The sequence below is a fragment of the Equus przewalskii genome, chromosome 4, assembly GCF_037783145.1.
Source record: "Equus przewalskii isolate Varuska chromosome 4, EquPr2, whole genome shotgun sequence".
Lineage (NCBI taxonomy): Eukaryota > Metazoa > Chordata > Mammalia > Perissodactyla > Equidae > Equus > Equus przewalskii.
This window is the reverse complement of record NC_091834.1, coordinates 15,565,557-15,586,992: the sequence shown is the minus strand read 5'-3', so window position 1 is coordinate 15,586,992 and position 21,436 is coordinate 15,565,557. Positions and strand designations below refer to the sequence as shown.

General features: G+C 46.4%; 1 protein-coding gene across 5 annotated transcripts in view; it reads right to left on the bottom strand.

The window, feature by feature from the left end:
- Positions 1–21,436, bottom strand: part of CCM2 (CCM2 scaffold protein) — a 50,579-nt gene that overhangs the window by 8,243 nt on the left and 20,900 nt on the right. For all 5 annotated transcript variants that reach the window (XM_070617271.1, XM_070617273.1, XM_008527729.2 and 2 more), the window contains 2 exons: positions 3,738–3,821; positions 2,455–2,638 (listed from right to left, as the gene is read on the bottom strand). In XM_070617271.1, coding sequence (XP_070473372.1) covers positions 2,455–2,638; positions 3,738–3,821 — 268 coding nt within the window. The remainder of the gene's footprint in view (positions 1–2,454; positions 2,639–3,737; positions 3,822–21,436) is intronic.

Sequence of the window (21,436 nt, the reverse complement as noted above, 5' to 3'; positions counted from 1 at the left end):
TCGCACCCATGGCTGGTTCACAAGGAAGCGAGCTTGCGCTGTCTCTAAAGAGCCCACTTCCAACCCCCCAGCTGCACCTGGCCATGAGCACTGCCAGCTGCAGTCACACAGACTGTCCCCACAGGTCCTGCTTCAGATCCACATCTGCTCTCCTACAGTCACAGAAAAATCCTTCAATGAGATGTCCCCATGATCTGCTCCATCCTGGCACAAAGGGACATCTGGTCACCCGCCCTCCAAGCCATGCCTGCCACACCAAACCTCCTGCAGCCAGACCTGGCCCCAACTCACCCTCGCCCAGCACCCCCAACCCCGCCACCTAGCATTCTCCCAACACCAGCATACTCTGGGCCCGAGGAGGCACACAGCTGTGCCTGGATGTAGTAGGCACTTAATAAATATGAGCCATCATTGCCAGTGTCTGTGCTGAGGACTGCTATGTTCAGAATCCCACCAACAGTATATCCGACGTACACACGAGCCTCTGAGAGACATGAAGGCTCTTGATCTCAGGACTTCACTTCAGAGCGATCCACTAAATCAAGGAAGGCGCCCTGGGACACAGGGATTCATTCTTTTCCTTTAACTCAAAGGCTCTCAAAGCTCTGGCTCCTGGTTTTCATCTCTTTTTGGCAAGTTTCTCCTATGGAGCTCATTCACTCCCTTTTAACAAATCTGTTACTCATCTTCTCAGCAATTTGTTCTAATGATTAACGCTGAGAAATGCCCGGCTGCACAAGAAGCCAGGGGGGCCCAGCGCCCACCCTCCAGCTCACATGCCTGCAGCACCCCGTCAGAAGCTGGTCTCCCCATCGCTTTCTGTCCCTAAGGGTGCCCTAGACCTCAGGCCTCCTGCGGGGGACCCCATCCCTGGGTAGCAGACTGGGCAGTCACATGGCCCCGGGCAGCAGTGGTGGAAGCGATTACAAAACCAGCTCCCACAGCCAGCCCCACCATCTACCCACCAGGTGACCCTCGCCGAGTCACCCGTCCTGTCTGCTCTGTTACTCCACCTGTAAAGCAGGAGAAAACAGGCTCCTCCTTCCCATTTACGATGGAGATTAAATTAGATCACTCATGTCACATACTTTGTACTAGTTTGAGCCACACTAAATTGCCATTTTTGTAGATTAAAATAGTTAAATATCGGCAGTTTCATATTGTCCACCTAAAATAATGCCCGTCATTAAATAGCAGATGCTCACTGAGCACAATGAAGGGAAATGAGGGACAAGCAGAGCACAGAAGGGACCTTGCTCAGAAGTACAGCGTGACAGAGCGGGGGTGTGGGTGTGTGTGGGAGTGTGTGAGCATAGGTGAGGGGCTGTGAGTGTGAAGACACTCTGAGTGTGTGTGTGTGTGTGTGTGTGTGTGTGAGAGTCGGGGGGGCTAAGCCACAGCTGCACAAAGCCAAGGGGCTGAAACTGCGGCAGACGCCTTCACACTGCTCCAGTCAGCTGTGTGGGTGGGCCCGCAGCACCCCGCCAGCTTCATGGGCTGGCAGCTTCCCGACCAATCTCCAGAGCTCACCCAAGCTCAAGAAGTCAGTGCTGAGAAAGCTCACCAGGGCCCTGGCTCTTAAGAAAAGCCCTTGGATCCTCCATGAATGACCGAGCTCCAGCAGAGAAACAACTTTCTCTCTGTGCTGCCTGAAGTGTGCTCCAGGTGGATCCATCTGGCTGGCCTCACACCCCGCCAGTGGCCCTTTGGAAAACAATGGCTTCGGGGCCCAACCCAGCCGACAGGAGCGCCCGAAGGAGCCCAGAACAGAATCAGTGGTGCAGCACCATCCTCAGAACCCTCACGGGGAAGGGCACAGCACAAGCGAAACCATGACTTCGCTCCTCATTCCTGAGTAACTTGACGCCAGGGCAGAAGCTGTGGAACCTGGCGGACAGCTTGTCCACGAGTGCCCAGTAAGGCGCACTGCCCTCTCGTCACCAAGTGAGGGAACCGGGCTGGGGGAAGGGGGCTGATGTCTGGTTTAAGGGGCTTTCTGATTCTGCTACAAGGACATGCTGACAATGTCTCACAGATTGAGAGCTCCGTGACGGTCTCATCTGCACCCTCAGCTTTGGGAAGGCAGCATGGCCAAAGGCTGGGCAGAGCTGAGGCCCCAGCCAGAGCCTGAGACCAGTGCTGCCTGCCTGCTGGAGGACTCTCCAATGTCCCCGAAGGGGGCATCACCAGGCACAGTGGCAGGCCCGCGAGGCTCCAAGTGAGAGTGGCCAGGCTCAGCACCTATTCCTCACAACCTCCTGGGTCACTGCCCTCCTCTGGCCAAGGCTGGCCTTGGAGACAGGAGAGCCACTCCTCAGGCACAATGGGCAGCAGCAGCTGACCCAGCACTGGAGAAATGGTCTCCAGAGCTCCAAATCCATGGACTCGCTCCTCAGGACAAAGACGTGGCCATTTCTCCCAAGGACCCTTCTGACCCCACCCCCAGGTCCGTACCTGTCTTTAGGACCACCAGGTGTGAGGCATCATCCCGCACATAGGACACGGCAGCAATGTCATGGATGGGGACCCTGAGAATGGTGTCCTCCCCGTCCCGCCAGGCCAGCTTGACGTTGTAGGCAGACAGGCTGATCACAGCATCATGCTCCTGGGTCAAGTGTCCGGGGAGCTGGTGGGCTCTCTAGAAGGAACCACAGGGTGTCAGAAACACAGGGCCCCGGCAGCAGGCTCCCCTAGGAATCCTGCAATGTGTGCCGGCAGACACAGCCCACACGGCCAGCTGAAGCAAGTGCTGCTCCCTTCAGTGTGGCCATGCTTGCTCCAGGGGCACTGCCATGTTCACGTCACATTGTGGGGGTCTTCCAGAACTGCCTTTACATTCAGACCTATGGCAAGTGGTCAGGATATCTTGAAAATGTGAATTGTGAAAACAGCCCAAAACCTCAAGAAGCAAGTCTAGAGAATAAAGTTTATGTTCAGACTGAGGAACAGTCTTTACTGGCCAAGTGCCAAGCGCACCCATAATATGGTGGAACTGGGTTATTCTTCACAGCCATGAAGGCCTAGGGTCAGAAGACCAAGAGCTGATAACAGAGTACAATTGTCAGAGGTCAGGGTTGGGAGGTAGAGCAAGCCAAGGGTCAGAGGTCACAGTTGGGAGGTGGAGCAAGCCAAGGTTCAGAGGTTAGGGTTGAAGGTGGTACAGGCCAAGGTTTGGAGGTCAGGGTTGGGAGGTGGAGCAGACTGAGCATCAGAGATAGGGGTTAGAAGCTGGTGCAGGCTGAGGGTCAGAGGTCGGGGTTGGGAGGTGGAGCAGACCAAGGGTCAGAGATTGGGGCTAGGAGCTGGTGCAGCCCAAAAGTCGGAGGTCAGAGTTGGAGGTGGTGCAGGCCAAGGGTCGGAAGTGGTGCACGCCAAGGGTCAGAGGTCGGGTTTGGAGGTGGTACAGCTCAAGGGTCAGAGGTCGGAGTCATAGGTGGTGCAGGCCAAGGGTCAGAGGTGAGGGTTGGAGATGGAGCAGACCAAGGGTCAGAGGCTGGGGTTAGGAGCTGGTGCAGTCGAGGGTCAGAGGTTCACGTTGAGGGTGGTACAGCCCAAGGATCAGAGGTCGAGGTTGGGAGGTGGAGCAGACCAAGGGTCAGAGGTTGGGGATAGGAGCTGATGCAGGCCGAGGGTTGGAGGTCAGGGTTGGGAAGTGGAACACGCTGAGGGTCAGAGGTCAGGGGTAGGAACTGGAGCAGGCCGAGGGTCAGAGAATGGGGTCAGGAAGATGGGGTTACCTTTGCATTGTCTATGAAATGTAGTATTTCGGTCCTACTGGAGGGATTCAGGTATCCTGGTATGGACGTTAACTGACCTAAGTACTGAAAGAGAGTGAAGAGAGAAAGCACCATGAGAAAGGGAAGATTGGCCACCACCATCATGGACTCCACAGACAGTGCAGCGAGAGCCTCACACATTCCCGCCACCAGGCCCTCTGGCCTCAGTTCTGGCTCAAAGCTGAGGCCCTCCTCTGGGAAATGTGCTCCTAGAATGCTCCGAATTCTGAGAGAAATCTCTACAGGCTAAGGAGAACGCTCCCACGCTTCCAACTATACTGCATCAATGTTGTCATCAAGAGTCCTGCAAAGGAAACCTGAAAACTCGTTTGGTGGAATGTGGACTCTGAAAGAACAGACAAGGATGGCCCGTGTTTCCAGGTCACTGTTGGGAACTGAAAACAATGGTGCTGCAAAACCCTACTAAAGATAAACTTAATAAATCACAAAGGGCCAGCTGAGGAATGAGGACAAACAGAGAAATGAAGTGGCATGTGGCCAAGAAGGACTTGGTTAACAAACCTCAATGACAAGGGCCTAACGATCACAGGAGGGTATGAATACAGACACAGCGCCGTAGAGGCCGCGTTCACGCCGTATCTCTACCAACTAACACAGTTTTGTAATATTCTTTTTATTTCTTCCCAAGAACACATCTCTTGTACTTGGTATTTCTCAGTCTTCACTAACTTGCATATTTAAAGTCTCTGTTAAAAAAAGGGTGACGCTGGACTCCCATCTCTGGTTCAACGTGTAAAGAGCTTGGAAGGCGTCACTCCCATATAAGAAAAAGCTGAACAAACTAAAAATCAACAACGCTTCTTAGACTCATCAAAGAATGGAGTCACAGGGCAAACTGTTGCCCCCAAAACTGGAGAGAGTGACAGGGAACAGAGAATTGCAGCTCCCAGGGAGAAGAAGCCATGGGAGCCAGCACAGCAGCAGCACCAGGAAGGGAAGTGACCATGTGCTGAACACAGGTGTGGACATGCTGGAGACAAAAACTCCATGGCCAGTTGTACGGGGCCCACACTTGTGTGAGTTCCGCCGTCAGGAGCCTCACCAGGTTCTCAGGGTGAAGACTGGAGAAAAATCTCCTCGTGCTTCTGGCAGGGGGAGGGGAAAAGAAACAACTTTAAACTGCAACCAGAGCACCCTGTTATCCTTAACAAAGGCCTTTGCTCATGGAAAACTAATTTTCCAGCTCCTGACCCACCCGGGGGAAGGGAAATACCAACTCCGGCCCCCATAGCTGTTCCGTCTCTCTTAAGCAGGAAAAACAAAACCAAGGAGAAGCACAGATGGTGGTCAGAGCCCAGGCGCGCAGGCTCACTGGAGGACTGAGACCCACTAATCACAGGACTAGAGAGCGCTCCCCCACCCCTCCCACTACCACGTCAGTACGCTCCTGTACAACAGGAGATGACATGTCTCAGACCCTATTCAGCCGTGACACCACAGCTGCAGCAAATGATAAACACAGCCCAACTCCTGGCCAAAGAAACACAGCCTCACACGAAAGGTCTGTTTACCACAGTTCCTTTTACATCATGTCCAGATTTCAACAAAAAAATTACAAGGCATGCTAAAAGGCAAAAAACAGTGTTTGAATAAACAGGGCAAGCATCAGAATCAGATTCAGATATGGCAGGGATGTTGGCATTATCAGAACCAAGAATTTAAAAGAACTATGATTAATATGTTAATAGAAAAAGTGGGCATCATGTAAGAACAGATGGGTAACGTGTGCAAAGGGATGGACATTCTAAAAAAGAATCAATGGGAAACGATAAATCAAAACCACTGTAACAGAAATGAAGAAAGAACACCTTTGATGGGCTCATCAGTAGACCCGACACGGCCAAGGGAGAGTCAGTGAGTTTGGAGGTATGTCAGTAGAAACCATTAAAACTGAAAAGAAAAAAACATTAAAAAAATGGAACAGAATATCCAAAAACAGTGAGAAAATTATAAAAAGTGTAACATGCGTAGTGGGAATACCAGGAGGAGGAGGAGAGAAATAAACACAAGAAGTCTTTGAAGCAACAATGACTGAGAATTTCCTCAAATTAACATCAGATACCAAACTACTGGTCCAGGAAGCCCAGAGGACACCAAGCAGAATAAATAGCAAAAAAACTACACCTCCACACCTCATCCAAACTGCGGAAAATCAAAGACAAAGAGAAAATCTTTAAGTCAGTCACAAGAACAAAGCGACCTTACAGAGGAGCAAGGGTAAGAATGGCGTTGGGCTTCTCTTCAGGAACCATGCAGACAAGAGAGAAGTGAAATACGTAAAGCGTTGAAAGAAAAACCTGCCAACCCACAATTCTGAATCCAGTCAAGGTGTCCTTCAAAAGAGAAGGAAAAATAAAGATTTTCTCAGACAAACAAAAATTGAGGGCTTCCACAGTTACCTGGGAGGAAACGTTAAAAAATCTCACTGAGAGAGAAGGACAAGGATCTGGTCAGAAATTGATTTATATAAAGAAAGGGAAAAATGTCAAAGTAGAAATAAATAAAGGCAAAATGATATCTTTTATGTTATTATTTTAATTGTTCTAACAGATAAATGTTTTCCAAAACAAAACTAGCAGCAATGTTTTGGGTGATTACAGCTCTGGGCTAAGTGAATGCATGACAGCCAATGGTGGGGGGAGTGGGGGGCGGGGGGGACAGGAGTACTTGGTTATACCTGCACTACTCATGAAGAGGGAAGTGGTATTTGAAAATGGGTTTAGACCAGTTGTAAATGTATACTGCAGACCCTAGGGCAATCACTAAAAGTATTTTTTATAGAACTACAATTGATATGCTAAGAAAGGAGAAACAATGGAATCATATAAAGTGCTCAAATAAAACCAAAGGATGCAGATAAAGAGTAGAAAACCAAAACAAAAGTAAAAAAAAAATAAACAGAACAAGAGAAACTAAAACAGTTACAAATATGGTAGATATTAATCCAATTATATCAACAATCACTTTAAATGTGAATACTCTGAATACACCAGTTAAAAGACAAAGACTGTCAGACGGGATAAAAAATTCAAGATTCAAATAAATATATTTTGTCTACAGGAAACCCACTTTAAAGAAGGGCACTACATAATGAAAACAGGGTCACTTCTCCAAGAAGACACTACGATCGTTAACCTGTATGTGCGTAAGGGCAGAACTTCAAAATACATGACGCAAAAACTGATAGAACTGCAAGGAGAAATAGACGAATCTACTTCCCTAGTTGGAGACTTCAACACTCCTTTCTAAGAAACAGACAGATCCAGTACGCAGAAAAATCAGTAAAGACATAGTTGACCTCAACACCACCATCAATCAATGGGATATAACTGACACCTATAGACAACTTCATCCAACAACAGAAGACACCTTCTTCTCAAGCTCACATGGAACATTCATCAAAATAGATCATATTCTGGGCCATAAAACACACCTACATGAATTTAAAAGAATAGAAAGCATACAAAGTACAGTTATGTACCACATAACAATCATTTGGTCAAGGACGGACTGCATATATGACGGTGAGCCCATAAGATTAGTAGCATATAGCCTAGATGTGTAGTAGGCTACACCATCTAGGTTTGTGTAAGTACCCTCTATGATATTCGCACAACAATGAAATCGCCTAACAATATATTTCTTAGAACATATCCCCATCATTAAGCCATGCTTGACTGTGTGTTCTCAGATCACAATGGAAATTCCTTGAAAGACAATCTACCAAAATTCACATAAGGAGAAATGGATCATCTGAACAGGCATATGAATCTACTAAAGAAACTGAATCAATATCATCTCCAAAACAGCACCAGGGCCACACAGGTTCACTGGTGAATTCTACTAAACATTTAAGGAGGAAATTAAACCAGCTGTCTATAATTTCTTCCAAAAAATAAAAACAGAGAAAACACTTTCTAACCTTTTCTATGAGGCCAGCATTACCCTAGCATCAAAACCAAAGATAATACAAGAAAGGAAAAACTACAGACCAACATCTCTCATAAACACAGATGCAACAAAATATTAGCAAATCAAATCCAACAACATATAAAAAGAATTATACACCACAACTAAGTGGGATTTGTCCCAGATATGCCAGGATGGTTGAACATTCATAAACCCATTAATGTAATCTATCACATCAACAGGTTAAAGAAAAAAAATCATACAACCACATCAACAGTTGCAGAAAAAGCATTTGACAACATCCAGCACCGATTCATGACAAAAACTCTCAGCAAACTAGGAATAGAGGGGAACTTCCTCAACTTGATAAAGAGCATCTACAGGAAACCTACAACTAACATCACACTTAATGGTGAGAAGCTCAAAGACTGCCAAAGATCAGGAACAAGGCAAGGATGTCCCCTCTCACCAGTGCTTTTCAACATCATACTGGAAGTCCTAGTTAATGCAATGAGACAAGAAAAGGAAATAAAAGGTGCAGACTGGGAAGGAAGAAGTCAAAAACCGTCTTTGTTCACAGAAGCCCTCTGACTGGGGAACCAAGCAGGCAAGTCACTCTGGGGATTACTGAACCCAAGCAAGGTAAACACAGCGGCCTGAGTCAGTCCACCTACTGCTATGCCAGGCAACCATCTGCCCACACAGAGGAGGAAAGTGGCACAGAGAGGAGAAGAATCAGCTGAAGCACACATAGGGCACAGTGGCAGATACGAGCTGAGTCTGGGCAGCATCCTAAACTTGAGAAAAGCTGCCTTCAAAAACTGTCAGTATGCGCTGGGCAGCTCCACAGGCAAATGCATAACCATTCTGAAAAGTTTTAGATTTCATCTTCTCTAAGGCGAGGCAGAGGAGAAGAAATAAAACTAAACTGTGTATTGGTTTCCCCACTCTCTACAGGGCTGGGAATCCTCCTCTGACAGTTAGAGAAGTTTAAGAATAAACAAGCACGACATCTAACTACTGGCTCAACTTAGCTTGTCACTGATGAACATTCCAGAATGTTTCCAGAGATCTGCAGTTAGCCAAGATCTTTCCATCCTCTTATCTGCTCATGTAAACCTAATGCAGATGCTTTCTTACACTTCCTGACTTCAAAACTTACCAAAAAGCTACAATAACCAAAACTGTGTAGGACTGGCATATAGACATACAGACCAACGGAATAGGAAGCCCAGAAATAAACCCTGGCATGTATGTTGGTTTATTTTTGACAAGGGTGCCAAGATCATTCAATAGGGAAAGCACAGTCTTTTCAACAAATGGTGCTGGGAAAAATGGATATCCACATGTAAATGAAGCTGTACCCTTACCTTACACCATGTACAAAAATTAACTCAAAATGGAGGGAACAGCTGAATGTAACACCCAATTGTTCAACTCTTAGAAGAAAACGTAGGGAGAAATCTTCATGACGTTGGATTTGGCAATGACTTCTTGGACATAACACCAAAAGCACAGATGATAGAAGAAAAAATAGGAAAAGTGGACTTTATCAAAATTAAAAACTTTTGTACATCAACGGACACAATCAATACAGTGCAAAGACAACCCACAGAATGGGAGAAAATATTTGGAACCTTATATATGATAAGAAGCTAATATCCAAATACATAAAGAATTCCTACAACTGAACAAAACACCACACAACCCGACTGAAAAACGGGCAAAAGACTTAAATAGATATTTCTCCAAGGAATATATACAAATGGCCAATAAGCACATGAAAAGATTCTCAAAATTGCTAATAATTAGGAAATGTAAATCGAAACTACATTGAGATGCTACTTCACACCCATTGGATGGCTACTATCAAAACAGAAAATAACTGTGTTGGCAAGAAGGCAGAGAAATTGGAACACTTGTGTGCTATTGGCAGGAATGTAAAATGGGGTAAGCCATCATGGAAAACAGCATAGCCAGCCTTCAAAAAATTAAATATAGAATTAGCATATGATCCAGTAATTCCACTTCTGGGTATATACACAGAAGAAGTGAAAGCAGACTATAAAAATCTTAGAAGAAAACAGGAGAAAAGCTCCATGATATTGGATATGTCAATAATTTCTTTGATATGACACTAAAGGCACAAGTAACAAAAGAAACAATAGACAAATTGGACTTCATGAAAATTTTAAAATTCTGTACATCAAGAGACACTATGCACAGAGTAAAAAGGCAACCCACAGAATGGGAGAAAATATTTGCAAATCATGTTATCTGATAAGGGATTAATATCTAGATTATAGAGAGAACTCCTAAAACTCAATAAAAAAACCAATAACCCGATTCAAAAATGGGCAAAGGACTTGAATAGACTTTTCTCCAAAGAATATACACCAATGGCCAATAAGCACATGAAAAAATGCTCAACATCACTAATCATTAAGGAAATGCAAATCAAAACCACAATGAGATATCACCTCACATCCATTAGGATGGCTACTACCAAAAAAACAGAAAACAAGAGTTGGCGAGGATGTGGAGGGACTGGAGCCCTGGTGCACTATTGGTAGGAATATAAAATGGTGCAGCCACTGTGGAAATCAGCATAGAAGGTTCCTCAAAATACTATAAATGAACTTCTATATGATCCAGCAATTCCATTTCTGAATGCATACCCAAAAGAATCGAAAGCAACATCTCGAAGAGATATTTGTACACCCATGTTCACAGCAGCATTATCCACAAGAGCCAAAACATGGAAGCAACCCAAGTGTCCATCAACCAATAAATGGATAACAAAATGTAGTATATCCATACAATGGAAAATTATTCAGCCTTTAAAAGGAAGGAAATTCAGCAATATGCTGTAACACAGATGAGTACATTATGCTAAGTGAAACAAGCCTGTCACAAAAAGACAAATACTGTATGATTCCATTTCTATGAGGGACCTAGAGTAGTGAAATTCAGAGAGACAGAAAGGAGAATGGTGGCTAGTCAGGGGCTGGGGGAAGAGGGAATGGGAAGTCACTGTTTGACAGGGACAGAGTTTCAGTTTGGAAAGATGAAAAAGTTCTGGTGATGGATGGTACTGATGGTTGCACAACTATGTGAATGTACTTAATGTCACTGAACTGTACACTTAAAAATTAATTTGATGAATTTTATGTTATGTATATCTTAGCACAACAAAAAAGTTTTCCTACTGGCTTTACTCAATAATTTTATTTGCTAAAAACTCCAAATCATAATCAACATTATACCACATATTAGCTATCACTTCTAGCTTTGTATCATCCAAAATCAATAATCTTGTGTTTTCATTCAAATGGTAGTAAAAAGTATTGGCTAAGATGGTGTCATATGCCCAGTGCTTTAGTGAAATACAAGCGCCCTGGTATTATGTCTGCAGGACCAGACAGGACTGCCCCACCTCCACATGGCCTGGGCACACAACGTCACCACTGCTGTCTCGCCTCCCCGGTGGTGGCACTATGCTTCAAACACAGGCTCACAGATCTCCAAAGAGGATTCTACTTTCTCATAGAGGTGAGTCCTCATTCATGTGAGATATTTTTTGCTGTAAAATATTCATAAAACAACTCTCATCAATAAAAGAAAACTGCAGCTCTCATCCTTGTTATAATTCCTGATGGGACAAAGTGTGCCTCCTGGTCAGTTCTTACAACAGCCCTTCCCAGCTTGTGCTGGGCAGTCCCCTGCCCAGTCCTAAACAACTCCCAATGCCTCCAACAGCAATGTCAGGGACAAGCCCACACCCACAGGGAAGAGAAATGGCACAGGCTGCTGTGCCAACTCACTAACTGTAGCATGCCAAGGACACAGCCACAGAGGGATGAACGTGATGGAACGTGAGAGACCAAGGGAACATTCGACTGACAGAACATCAGCTCAATCAGCCTGGGTATCAATGAAATGGAAGACGACACAGCCAGACGGTCTCAGGCACCCACCAACGCCACTGCTGTTCCTTACAGAGACTGCAGCCCACACAGGGGTGTGCTGATAAGCTCACTGTTTCAGCTCTAAATAGTAGAAAATGCTTCCCAAAATAATTGCTGACAAGAAACAAGACAAGTCCATTTGTATACTGAGGCCGAATCAGCCTCCCTATAACACCCACCTATTGGCCTTGATCGACAAGTTTCCCACAGCAGAGCATGGGCCCTGACAGGAAGGGTGTGACTCTGAGACTTGGGGTGGGGACACCTGGGTGGATGCACTTGAGAACCTCAATCCTCAAATTATTCTCCACGCTCTGGGCCTGCAGAAGTGGCCCATCCCTGCTTGTTGGTAGAGACACACACACACACACACACAAACACACACACACACCTTGATTGAAAACACACAGGCCTGAAATGGGATGGGTACGTTTCCCGACACTGCTGGATCTGTACGTGGGGTAAAGTCTCAACGTAGCACAAGTGGGGACTGCTGGTCCTACTGAAGGACAGGGGACTGAACGCCAACAGAGTGGCAGGTGCTGGGCTCAGAGGGATGGAACACTAGCTGGATGAGTGTGTCTATGGGGGCTCTCCATGGCCTGGCACTTAACCCCGATAAGAGGCCCAGATTCAGCTCTAAAACGTTGCTTGTATGGCTCTTAGAAGCTCAGCAAAAGTGAGGGCACACGTTAAACACAGGAGAGATCACAGAACTGCCATGGCAAACTGTGGATAAAGGTTTTGAAAGGCTGAGAGGTGGGCCTGGATGGGATCTACCATGCAAGACAGGGAACGTCATGGCTGCCCCTGCTCCTTGGGAGGGCCGGAAAGACACTCCCCTCAAGGATGGGCTGGAACAAATGGGTTGGAAGGGACACTGGCACCACTGAGCAGCTCCGTGGCGGCTGTTCTCTGAAGGCGGAGCTAGCCGTAGGAGACGCTTAGAGAACCAGGCTCCTTGGAGCAAGGGGGACAACAGGACCCTGGCAGAGCAGAAGCCAGGTAGCACTCAGGGGCAGGTGTGGTCACTGTAGGGGGCAGCAGGGGCCTGGTATGCAGGGACCTATGGAGATGGCTCGTGAAGTGGAGGAGATCCCAGGGGCAAGAGCTGGGAGCCACCCAGGGCACCACCTCATGTAAACAAACAAGGACATCAACACTGAGGGCGCCACTCCAACAGAAAGTGTCGATCCCTCAGCTGGCTTCCAGACCCAGAAACATGACTGCAAGAGAAGCCAAGCCCCACAAGAACAAATCTGTAACACCAAGCAAGTGCACACTGCAGCGCTGACCCCATTCTCTCCACAGGGACTTACAGTCCTTGACGGGGGAACGGAAAGTCTTTTAGAGGTTTTGGAATAGAGGGTCTGAGATGATGCTGATACTCAGGGGCCCAGACGGCCAACAATGTCCTCTGTTAGCATGGGGACATACGTGGGTCAGGCAGTAAATGGACTCCAGGCCAAGGTCCACCTCAGAGTGTGTCCACTGGGACCAGATCCACTTCTTAAATGTGTAATAGGGACAGACATGTTTAGCAGCCTGTAGAAGCCTCACACTGGTTCTAAGTCCTGCAGAATAGGAGCTACTGAAGTATAAAAGGCCATGTGGAAGACCCTGAAACTGACCCCAGCCCCCTGCCCCTGGCCATGGTCCTAAAGCAAGAACAGTATCATTTCCAGAGAGAAAAGCAGAGATGCATGCTGCCCTCCAAGACTTAAATGACATGGGGTCAGCGGTCTCCATCTTATCCCGTCTGGCTCCTGCATAAGAGGGTGGATCATGGTGTGTGACCGGGGACCTCCATACACCTTAAGACAAGCACAGTCTTGGGTACAGGGTTGCAGCTACTGAAGTGGCCAATGCAATCTCTTGCAAACCCATCAGGAACCCATTCATGTCCACAAAAGCACATAGTCACGGTCTTACCCCAGGACCACATTATACACATCAGCTGCAGGAACAGGAGCCCTGGAGCCAGTGAGCCCCAGCACAGATGCACTGGGGCCCCTCCCTTAGCTTACGCCTATGGCCCCACAAAGGGTTCCCAGTACACAGCAGAGGGCAGAAAGCCCAAGCTCAGTTCACGTATTTGGGAAGAAGCCAACGCACTACAGCCCCTCTCAAGGTGGTAGACTCCACGACCCTGATAAGGCATAGTCAAGACCAACCAGGCTCTGGGTGGCCAGTGGACCCTGCAATGGGAGCGTCTTCCCTGGCAGGACTGACATGGACTCCAGGTATAGGTTTGCCTTTCTTGCCTGCAGTGTCCCAGCCAGCCCCACTCTCACTCCCTAAGGGCTCATGGAGTGTCTGAGCTCTGATGAGGTCACACATAACCCCACCTTGGATCAAGGACGGTACCAGGCGCATGTCCATCAGCTTCAGTGGTCCTACAGAATCCCACACCATCCAGGAGCTGCCAGCCTAGAGAGGACATCCCAAAAGGATGCCACATCTCTTCAGAATGCAGGGTATGTCTTAAACCAAGAGTCACGCCACCGCACTGTGTCTCCAGTGGGCAGAATGCATGGATCTGGGGTCCCATGGAAGCAGGAGTAGCTCTGATCACCATCAATCCAAGAGACCTTGGGGAACATGGGCTTCCTGTCCCCATAACTCTCGGCTCTGTGGGTTTTGAGAGCCTGGCACTAAAGGTAAAATGCTTGTCAGGGGACACAATAAAGATCTAAACTTAAAACTACAGTTGCTAGCTGGTCAGTTTGGGCTCCTCATGCCAGCAGACAAGCAAGCACAGAAAGGAGTTATTGTTCTGCAAGGGCAAACGGCCTTCATCGTGATGGGGAGGTGGGGATGCTGCCACATAGCGGGGACAAAAAGGCATGTGTGTGGTCTCCAGGTACCCCCACATGTCCCCTGACACTCCCACCCATAGTGGGCAGGTACACTTCCCACAGACCTTCCGCCTCTGCCCTATCCTGCTTTCTCCACTCTCCTTCTCGGGAGAGCATGCCCTGAATAAATCGTCAAACACCATCTCCAGTTTCAGGCTCTGCTTCTAGAGAAGCAATCCAAGACATCTACAAAGACAAGTACCAAACAAGGAAACCTCACAGCTAACTTCACAGCAAAGGGCAAGCTCACCTGCCACACTGAAAGCTATGTTTTCCAATGCGTAAGAAAACCACCAACCAATCAACAGAAAAATGGCTACAGAAAGACATTTAAGAGCTCTGACTCTTGACCAGCTAAAAAGATGCTCAAGCTCATTCATAAGTACAAACTATAATGATGAAACATCTTATTAACGTGAGAGTGGCAAAGATCAAAAAGTCTGCCCATCACTGTGCTGCTTCTCAGAGCATGGAGAAACAGGTATTCTCATAGACTGCCAATGGTACACACTGGCTTAAATCCCCCATGAAGGGCAATCTGGAAATGTCTATCAAACTAAAAAGTAACCTAGGCTGATACCCAGAAATTCTATTTCTGGAATTTATCCTATAGGAATAGTAAAACGTGTGTGTCACAGTTGAGACAAATGAAATATGCAAGAATAGATGACTGATTAAATAAAATATGGTACAGCTGTATAATGGAATACTACACAGCCAGTAAAATGGATGAGGCAGCTTTAAGAGTCCTAATGTGGATACTCTCCAAGATATATTGTTGCATGTAAACAGCAGGGTACAAAGTGCACACTTTGTGATCATTTGGGAACAAACGCACATCTGCTTGTGTATGGACAGACTAACCACACAGGGACACACGAGAAAGTGGTGTCAGTGACTGCTTCCACAGACGGAACTGGTGACCTCTTTTCACCAAGGTCTCCTTGTACCATTTGAATTTTGTACCACATACATAACTTACATATTCAATTTTAAAAATACAATAAATAATAAATCTCATCAAGAAGTGTCTTAGGTTTAGTATCACAGATGTGATTAATTACCCACTGCTGCCCCCAGTATTAAAAGCCAGGAGTATCCATTCACAGGGCCTGAGCCTGCACTGCGCTGGGGCCTGCTGGAATAGATAATAGCTTGTGACAGAAAACACGGGAAGGATGCTTCCACTTTATAAAGGCTGGGGAGGATTAAATGAGGAAATGTATTTGAAATGTCAAACAGTGTTGCTGTATACAGTAAACATTCAGAAAACAGAAGCCACTATTAAGTTCCTCTCAACTTCATGTTATCAATGTTTATTCTAAATACAAAATACTTGCCATAAAGAATCACACTGGAGTATGTGGGAGTAAATGTTTCTTCATCACTAGCAGACTTTGTTGTCACTATTTTTATTTTATCAAAATGAAACATGTACGCAGTTAAAAAAGGCAAATAGTCCCCAAAACCATACATTAAAAACCAACAATCTCCAGTCCCAACCCAGACAACCCTATAGATCGCTTTCCATAGGCAGCCACTCCGGGGTCTTCTAAGGGATCCAGGCCCACTTTCCACATAATGGTTTTACATTGCTACTGCTTGATTCGTCAATTTAAGACATGATCTGCTGATTTCCAGTTATGGTAGAGAAAGGTTTAACTCTCTCATATCACCACTCCCACTTCCCCTTCCTTTCTTCTTATGATTCAGATAATTTTTTAATCATTGCTTGGTGCTTATACCATAGTTTACTAGGTATATACTATTTCACTGCTGTGCCAAGAAGTAATGAATTCACAATTTTGTTCCTGCATCATTTTTTATTTCTTTTAAACTTTTTAAGACAGTTGTAAAATTCATGTGCAGTTGTAAGAAATAATAGAGATCCATTTATCCCTCACCCTGTTACATCCAATGTGTAACATCTTGTGACAGCACACCCTCACAACCAGGATAGTGACTACACGGTCAAGTCACAGAACATTCCACCACAGCCAGGACACCAACCACACGGTCAAGTCACAGAACGTTTCATCACAGCCAGGACACCAACCACACGGTCAAGTCACAGAACGTTTCATCACAGCCAGGACACCAACCACACGGTCAAGTCACAGAACGTTCCATCACAGCCAGGACACCAACCACACGGTCAAGTCACAGAACGTTCCATCACAGCCAGGACACCAACCACACGGTCAAGTCACAGAACGTTCCATCACAGCCAGGACACCAACCACACGGTCAAGTCACAGAATGTTCCATCACAGCCAGGACACCAACCACACGGTCAAGTCACAGAACGTTCCATCACAGCCAGGACACCAACCACACGGTCAAGTCACAGAACGTTCCATCACAGCCAGGACACCAACCACACGGTCAAGTCACAGAACGTTCCATCACAGCCAGGACACCAACCACACGGTCAAGTCACAGAACGTTCCATCACAGCCAGGACACCAACCACACGGTCAAGTCACAGAACGTTCCATCACAGCCAGGACAACTACATGCTCAAGTCACAGAACATTCCAGCACCACAGGGACCCTCCCATTCCTCTTATAGGCCCACCTACTTCCTACCCACCTGGTGTCCTCTTTAATCACTAGCAAGCCCTAATCAAGTCTCCATTTCAACAATTTCATCATTTCAAGAATGTTATACAAAGGGAATCAAACGGTATGTAACATTCTGGGAGTGGCTTTTTGTACTCAGCGTCTCTCTCTGGAGAGTCCCGCAGGTCACTGAATGTATCAGTAATTCATTCCTTCTCACGCCTGAATAGGGTTCCACGCTATGACGGAGCTCATTTGTTTAACCATTCACTCAGTGAAGGACATCTGGGCTGTTTCCAGTTTGTGGCTATTATGACTAAAACTGCTTTGAATAGTCACGTACAGGTTTTCGTGTCAACATAAATTTTCATTTCCATGGATAAATACTCTAAGTGCAATTGCCAGGTCGTATGGGACCTGCATGTTTAGTTTTTTAAGGAACAGCCAAATTGTTTTCCAGAATGGCTGCAGCATTTTCCATTCCCACCAGCCATGCATGAGTGATCCACCACACCCTTGCCAGCATTCGGTGTTCTCACTAATTTTTTTACTTAGTCATTCTGACAGGTGTGTATGATGTCTCACCGTGGTTTTAATCTGAATTTCCCTAATGGCTAGTGTGCTGAACATCTTTTCATGGGCTTATGTGCCATCTGTAGATCTTCTTCAGTGAAATGTCTTTTCAAGTCTTTTGCTCAAGTTTAACTGGATTATTTTGGTTTCTTTACTTCTTAGTTTTGAAAGTTCTTTATTCTAGATAAAAGGCCTCTGGCAGATGTGCAGTTTGCAAATTTCTTCTTGCAGTCTGCAGCATGTCTTTTCATCCTCTTAACAGGGTCTTCCGCAGAGTCAAAGACTTACATTTTATGAAGTCCAGTTTGATTTTTCTTTCTTTCTTTCTTTCTTTTTTTTTTTTTTTTTTGGTGTCAAGTCTAAGAACTCTGCCTGGCCCTAGGTCCTGAACAATTTCCCTTACTTTTTTTCTGAAAGTTTTACAGTTTTACACTTTACCTTTAAGTCTGCGATTCATTTTGAGTTACTTTTTGTATAAGGTGTGAGGTTTAGGATGAAGTTCATTTTTTCTCTATGGGTAGCCAATGGTCACAGCACCGTCTGCTGAGAAGACCGTCCTTCCTCCCACGAATTGCTTTTACACCTTTGTCAAAAATTATCTGGGCATATTTGTGTGGGCCTGTTTCCAGGTTCATGATTCTGTTCCACTGATCGCCGTGTCAGTCTCTGCCAATATCTCACTGTCTTCACGGCTGGTAGCCATAAAACACATCTTGAAATCAGGTGACTGACTCATCTCATTTAATCTTCTTTTTCAAAACTGTTTCAGCTATTCTGCTTCTTTTGCCTTTTCATATAAATTTTAGAGTAATCTTGTCTATCTACAAAAAAATCTTCCTGGGATTTTTGACAGGAATTGTGGCGAGCCTGTGTATCAATCTAGGGAGAACTGACACCTTAACTAGGTTGACTCCTGTAATCCATGAACATGGCATGTCTCTCCACTCACTTACTCAGATCTTTGACTTCTTTCATCAGTGCTGTGTAGTTTTCAGCATATAAATCCCACCCATGTTTTGTCAGATTTACACTTAAGTGTCTATATTCACGTCTGTAACTTATTTTTGTCTTGCACTGTCTTTCTCTGGTTTTGACATCAGGGTAACATTACCCTCACAAAACGAGTTACAAAGTGTTCCTTCCCCTTCTATTTTTCTGGAAGAGACTGTGTAGAACTGGTTAATTCTTTAAATATTTGATAGAATTCTCCCGAAACCATCTGGGCCTGGAGACTTTCACACAGGAGTTTTCAAATTAGATACTGGATTTCCTTAATGGCTATAGGGCTAGTCAAATTATCTATTTCATATTGGTGACCTGTGGTAGTTTGTGCCTTTCGAGGAAATGGACTATTTGTCGGTCCTCTGAGTGCACAGAGGTGCTTGCGAATTCTCTCACTATCCCTGACTCTTCGAGGGCTCTCAGCACTTGAAGAATGCCGCACCACTTCCTTCTGGGCCCGGGGTTCCTGATGAGAAACCTGCTGTCATTCTGTTTGCCTTATGGGTGGAGCGTTCTTTCTCATTGCTTTCAAGACTTTTTCTGTCTTTCTTTTCGGTAGTCTCACTAGGTGTCTTCGTGTGGGCTGCTTTGGGCTTGTCCTGTTTGTGGCTCAGCTTCTTGAATCTCTAAGTTGTTCTCTTGCCAAATCAGAGAAGTTTCTGCCATGAATCCTCTAACAGTTTTTCAGCCCCTTCCTCCAGAATTCCAATGTCAAAAATAATAGAGAGTTTGCTCTCGTCCCACTAGAGCAGGTGGGAAGAGAGTGCACCCCGCTGCTGCCAAGTGGAGATGGAGGATCCACTTCCCCACTGGCCTCTGCTGCCACCTGAGTGGGGGGCATGGTGGCCACTACAGCTCCCCACGTGGCCCCTACTGACATGAGGGAGCGTGTGTATCATCGTTGCTGTCTGAGGGCATAAGTCCAGGTTTCCCATGTGGCCCCCACTGACAACCCAGCTCCATCCAGGGATCATCGGGGTCAAAGTCCCTGCTCCCCACTTGGCCTTGTGAGGTGGGCGCTGGCCTCCACTTGGCTTTTGCTGGCCGGGGCGGAGGTGGGGCCACAGGTTTTTCTGTCGTGTTTGGTTGGAGCTGAGCAGGTATTTTAAACACATTCTGTCCTGCTAGGCTGTCCCTCTCCTGTCCCTTTGTCCAGAGGGAGCAGCTTCATGGGGTTTTGTCTGCACCTGTTGGCATTGCTGGGCTGTGGCTTCTTCAGCTCCAGGCCTGGGACACATGAGGAAAAAAGAACTCAGGGAACTCAACGCCAGGTCACTCCTTGGATCCCAAAGTCCTAGCTGGTCCGCCTTCTCTCTACCTTTCAGTCTTCTTATGTTGCTGCCTATGTAACATCCAGGATTTTCAGTTGTTCTTATTGGAAGGAATAGGGCAAGTGCGTCCACTCCACCTTCCCAGAAGCGGAAGTCCCCAACCTTTCATGTTCGTGGTTTAATATGGACCCGCATTCCCTCCACTTGCTTTGTTTTCTTATGCACTGTTCTAATTCTTCCCCATTCTTCAGCAGCCTCTACCTAAACATATAAAACCATCTGTGGCCCCTCTCCCAGAGCTGCTCAGGACTGTTCCTCACATTCTCGTTCTGGACCTTGGCTTTGGAATTCCCTCCGCTCCTCCTGTGCTGGAGCCCTGGTTCTCGATCCGTGTCTTCCCCGTCCCTGGCGTGTCCTCGGGCTCCGGCGCAGCACACCCTCCAGTCACCTCCTCAGGATGGGCTCTGCAGGCTCACGTTTTAGAGACCTGACTTCTGGTTATTGTGACACGATCCTTTCAGTCTAAGAGTCACATCCGGCGGTGAATTCTGCGCAATGTTCTTGCATCACTGTGTTAACAACCTCCTCCTGCTCTTTTCTCCATTCTTCCTTCTCGTGAGTCGGATGCTGAAACCCCTGGATTGATCTGTAATTTCCTTTTCTTCTCTTCTCATCTTTTGTTTACTAATTTTCTATCTCTTTGTCTTTTGATTATTCTTTCTGGGTAATTTTCTTGATTTTATCTTTCAACCCCTCTAATGAATGTTTTAGATACACAATTAAGATACTTTTAATTCCAAAAGCTCGTCTCCTTTTCTTTATTTAAAAGTTGATCCTGCTATTTCATAGTTAACAATATTTCCTCTTATCTTTCTGAGAATATTATATTTTCCCCCTATTTTCAGCATCACTGCTGTTTCATTCATGTTTATCTCTTGGACTCTATCTTTGGGTTAAACATTTTCCTCAAAAGTGCACTTCCCCTTGGCTGCCCATGACAGAAGCCGTGTGCACAGGTGGAGTCGCCAACCGTCGGTTTTTCCCAGGCTGGCTGGTGGTAGCCCCAGGGTCGGTATCCAGGCAGCACTTCTGCAGGCTGCCCAGCTCCCCCAGAGAAGCACCCCTCCACAGATCCTCTCGTGGGGGAGGCCTGGTTGCTGGCATTCTGAAAGCCTGGCATGGAAAGCGGGTTGGAGTTTCTCACCTTTCTGTACAGAGGCTTTGATTTAATTTCCTTGTCTTCACTCCGGGTCTCACCCCCAACCTCCTCCATGGCAGGTGTCACCACACCCACAGTCTCCCTAATTTCATGTCTTTACCAGGGAGTCCTCCCACCTCCCCTCTCATCTGACTGCCAGGCGAGAGTGGAAACCCCTCCCAAGCACACAAGCTGCCCCAGGCCCCTCCAGCCCCTAGGGTTCAGCTGGACAGCGCTGTGTCCTCTGAAGGGACTCAGGTCCAGCTCTGTCGGCTCTGCTAACTCTGCTGTCCCACCT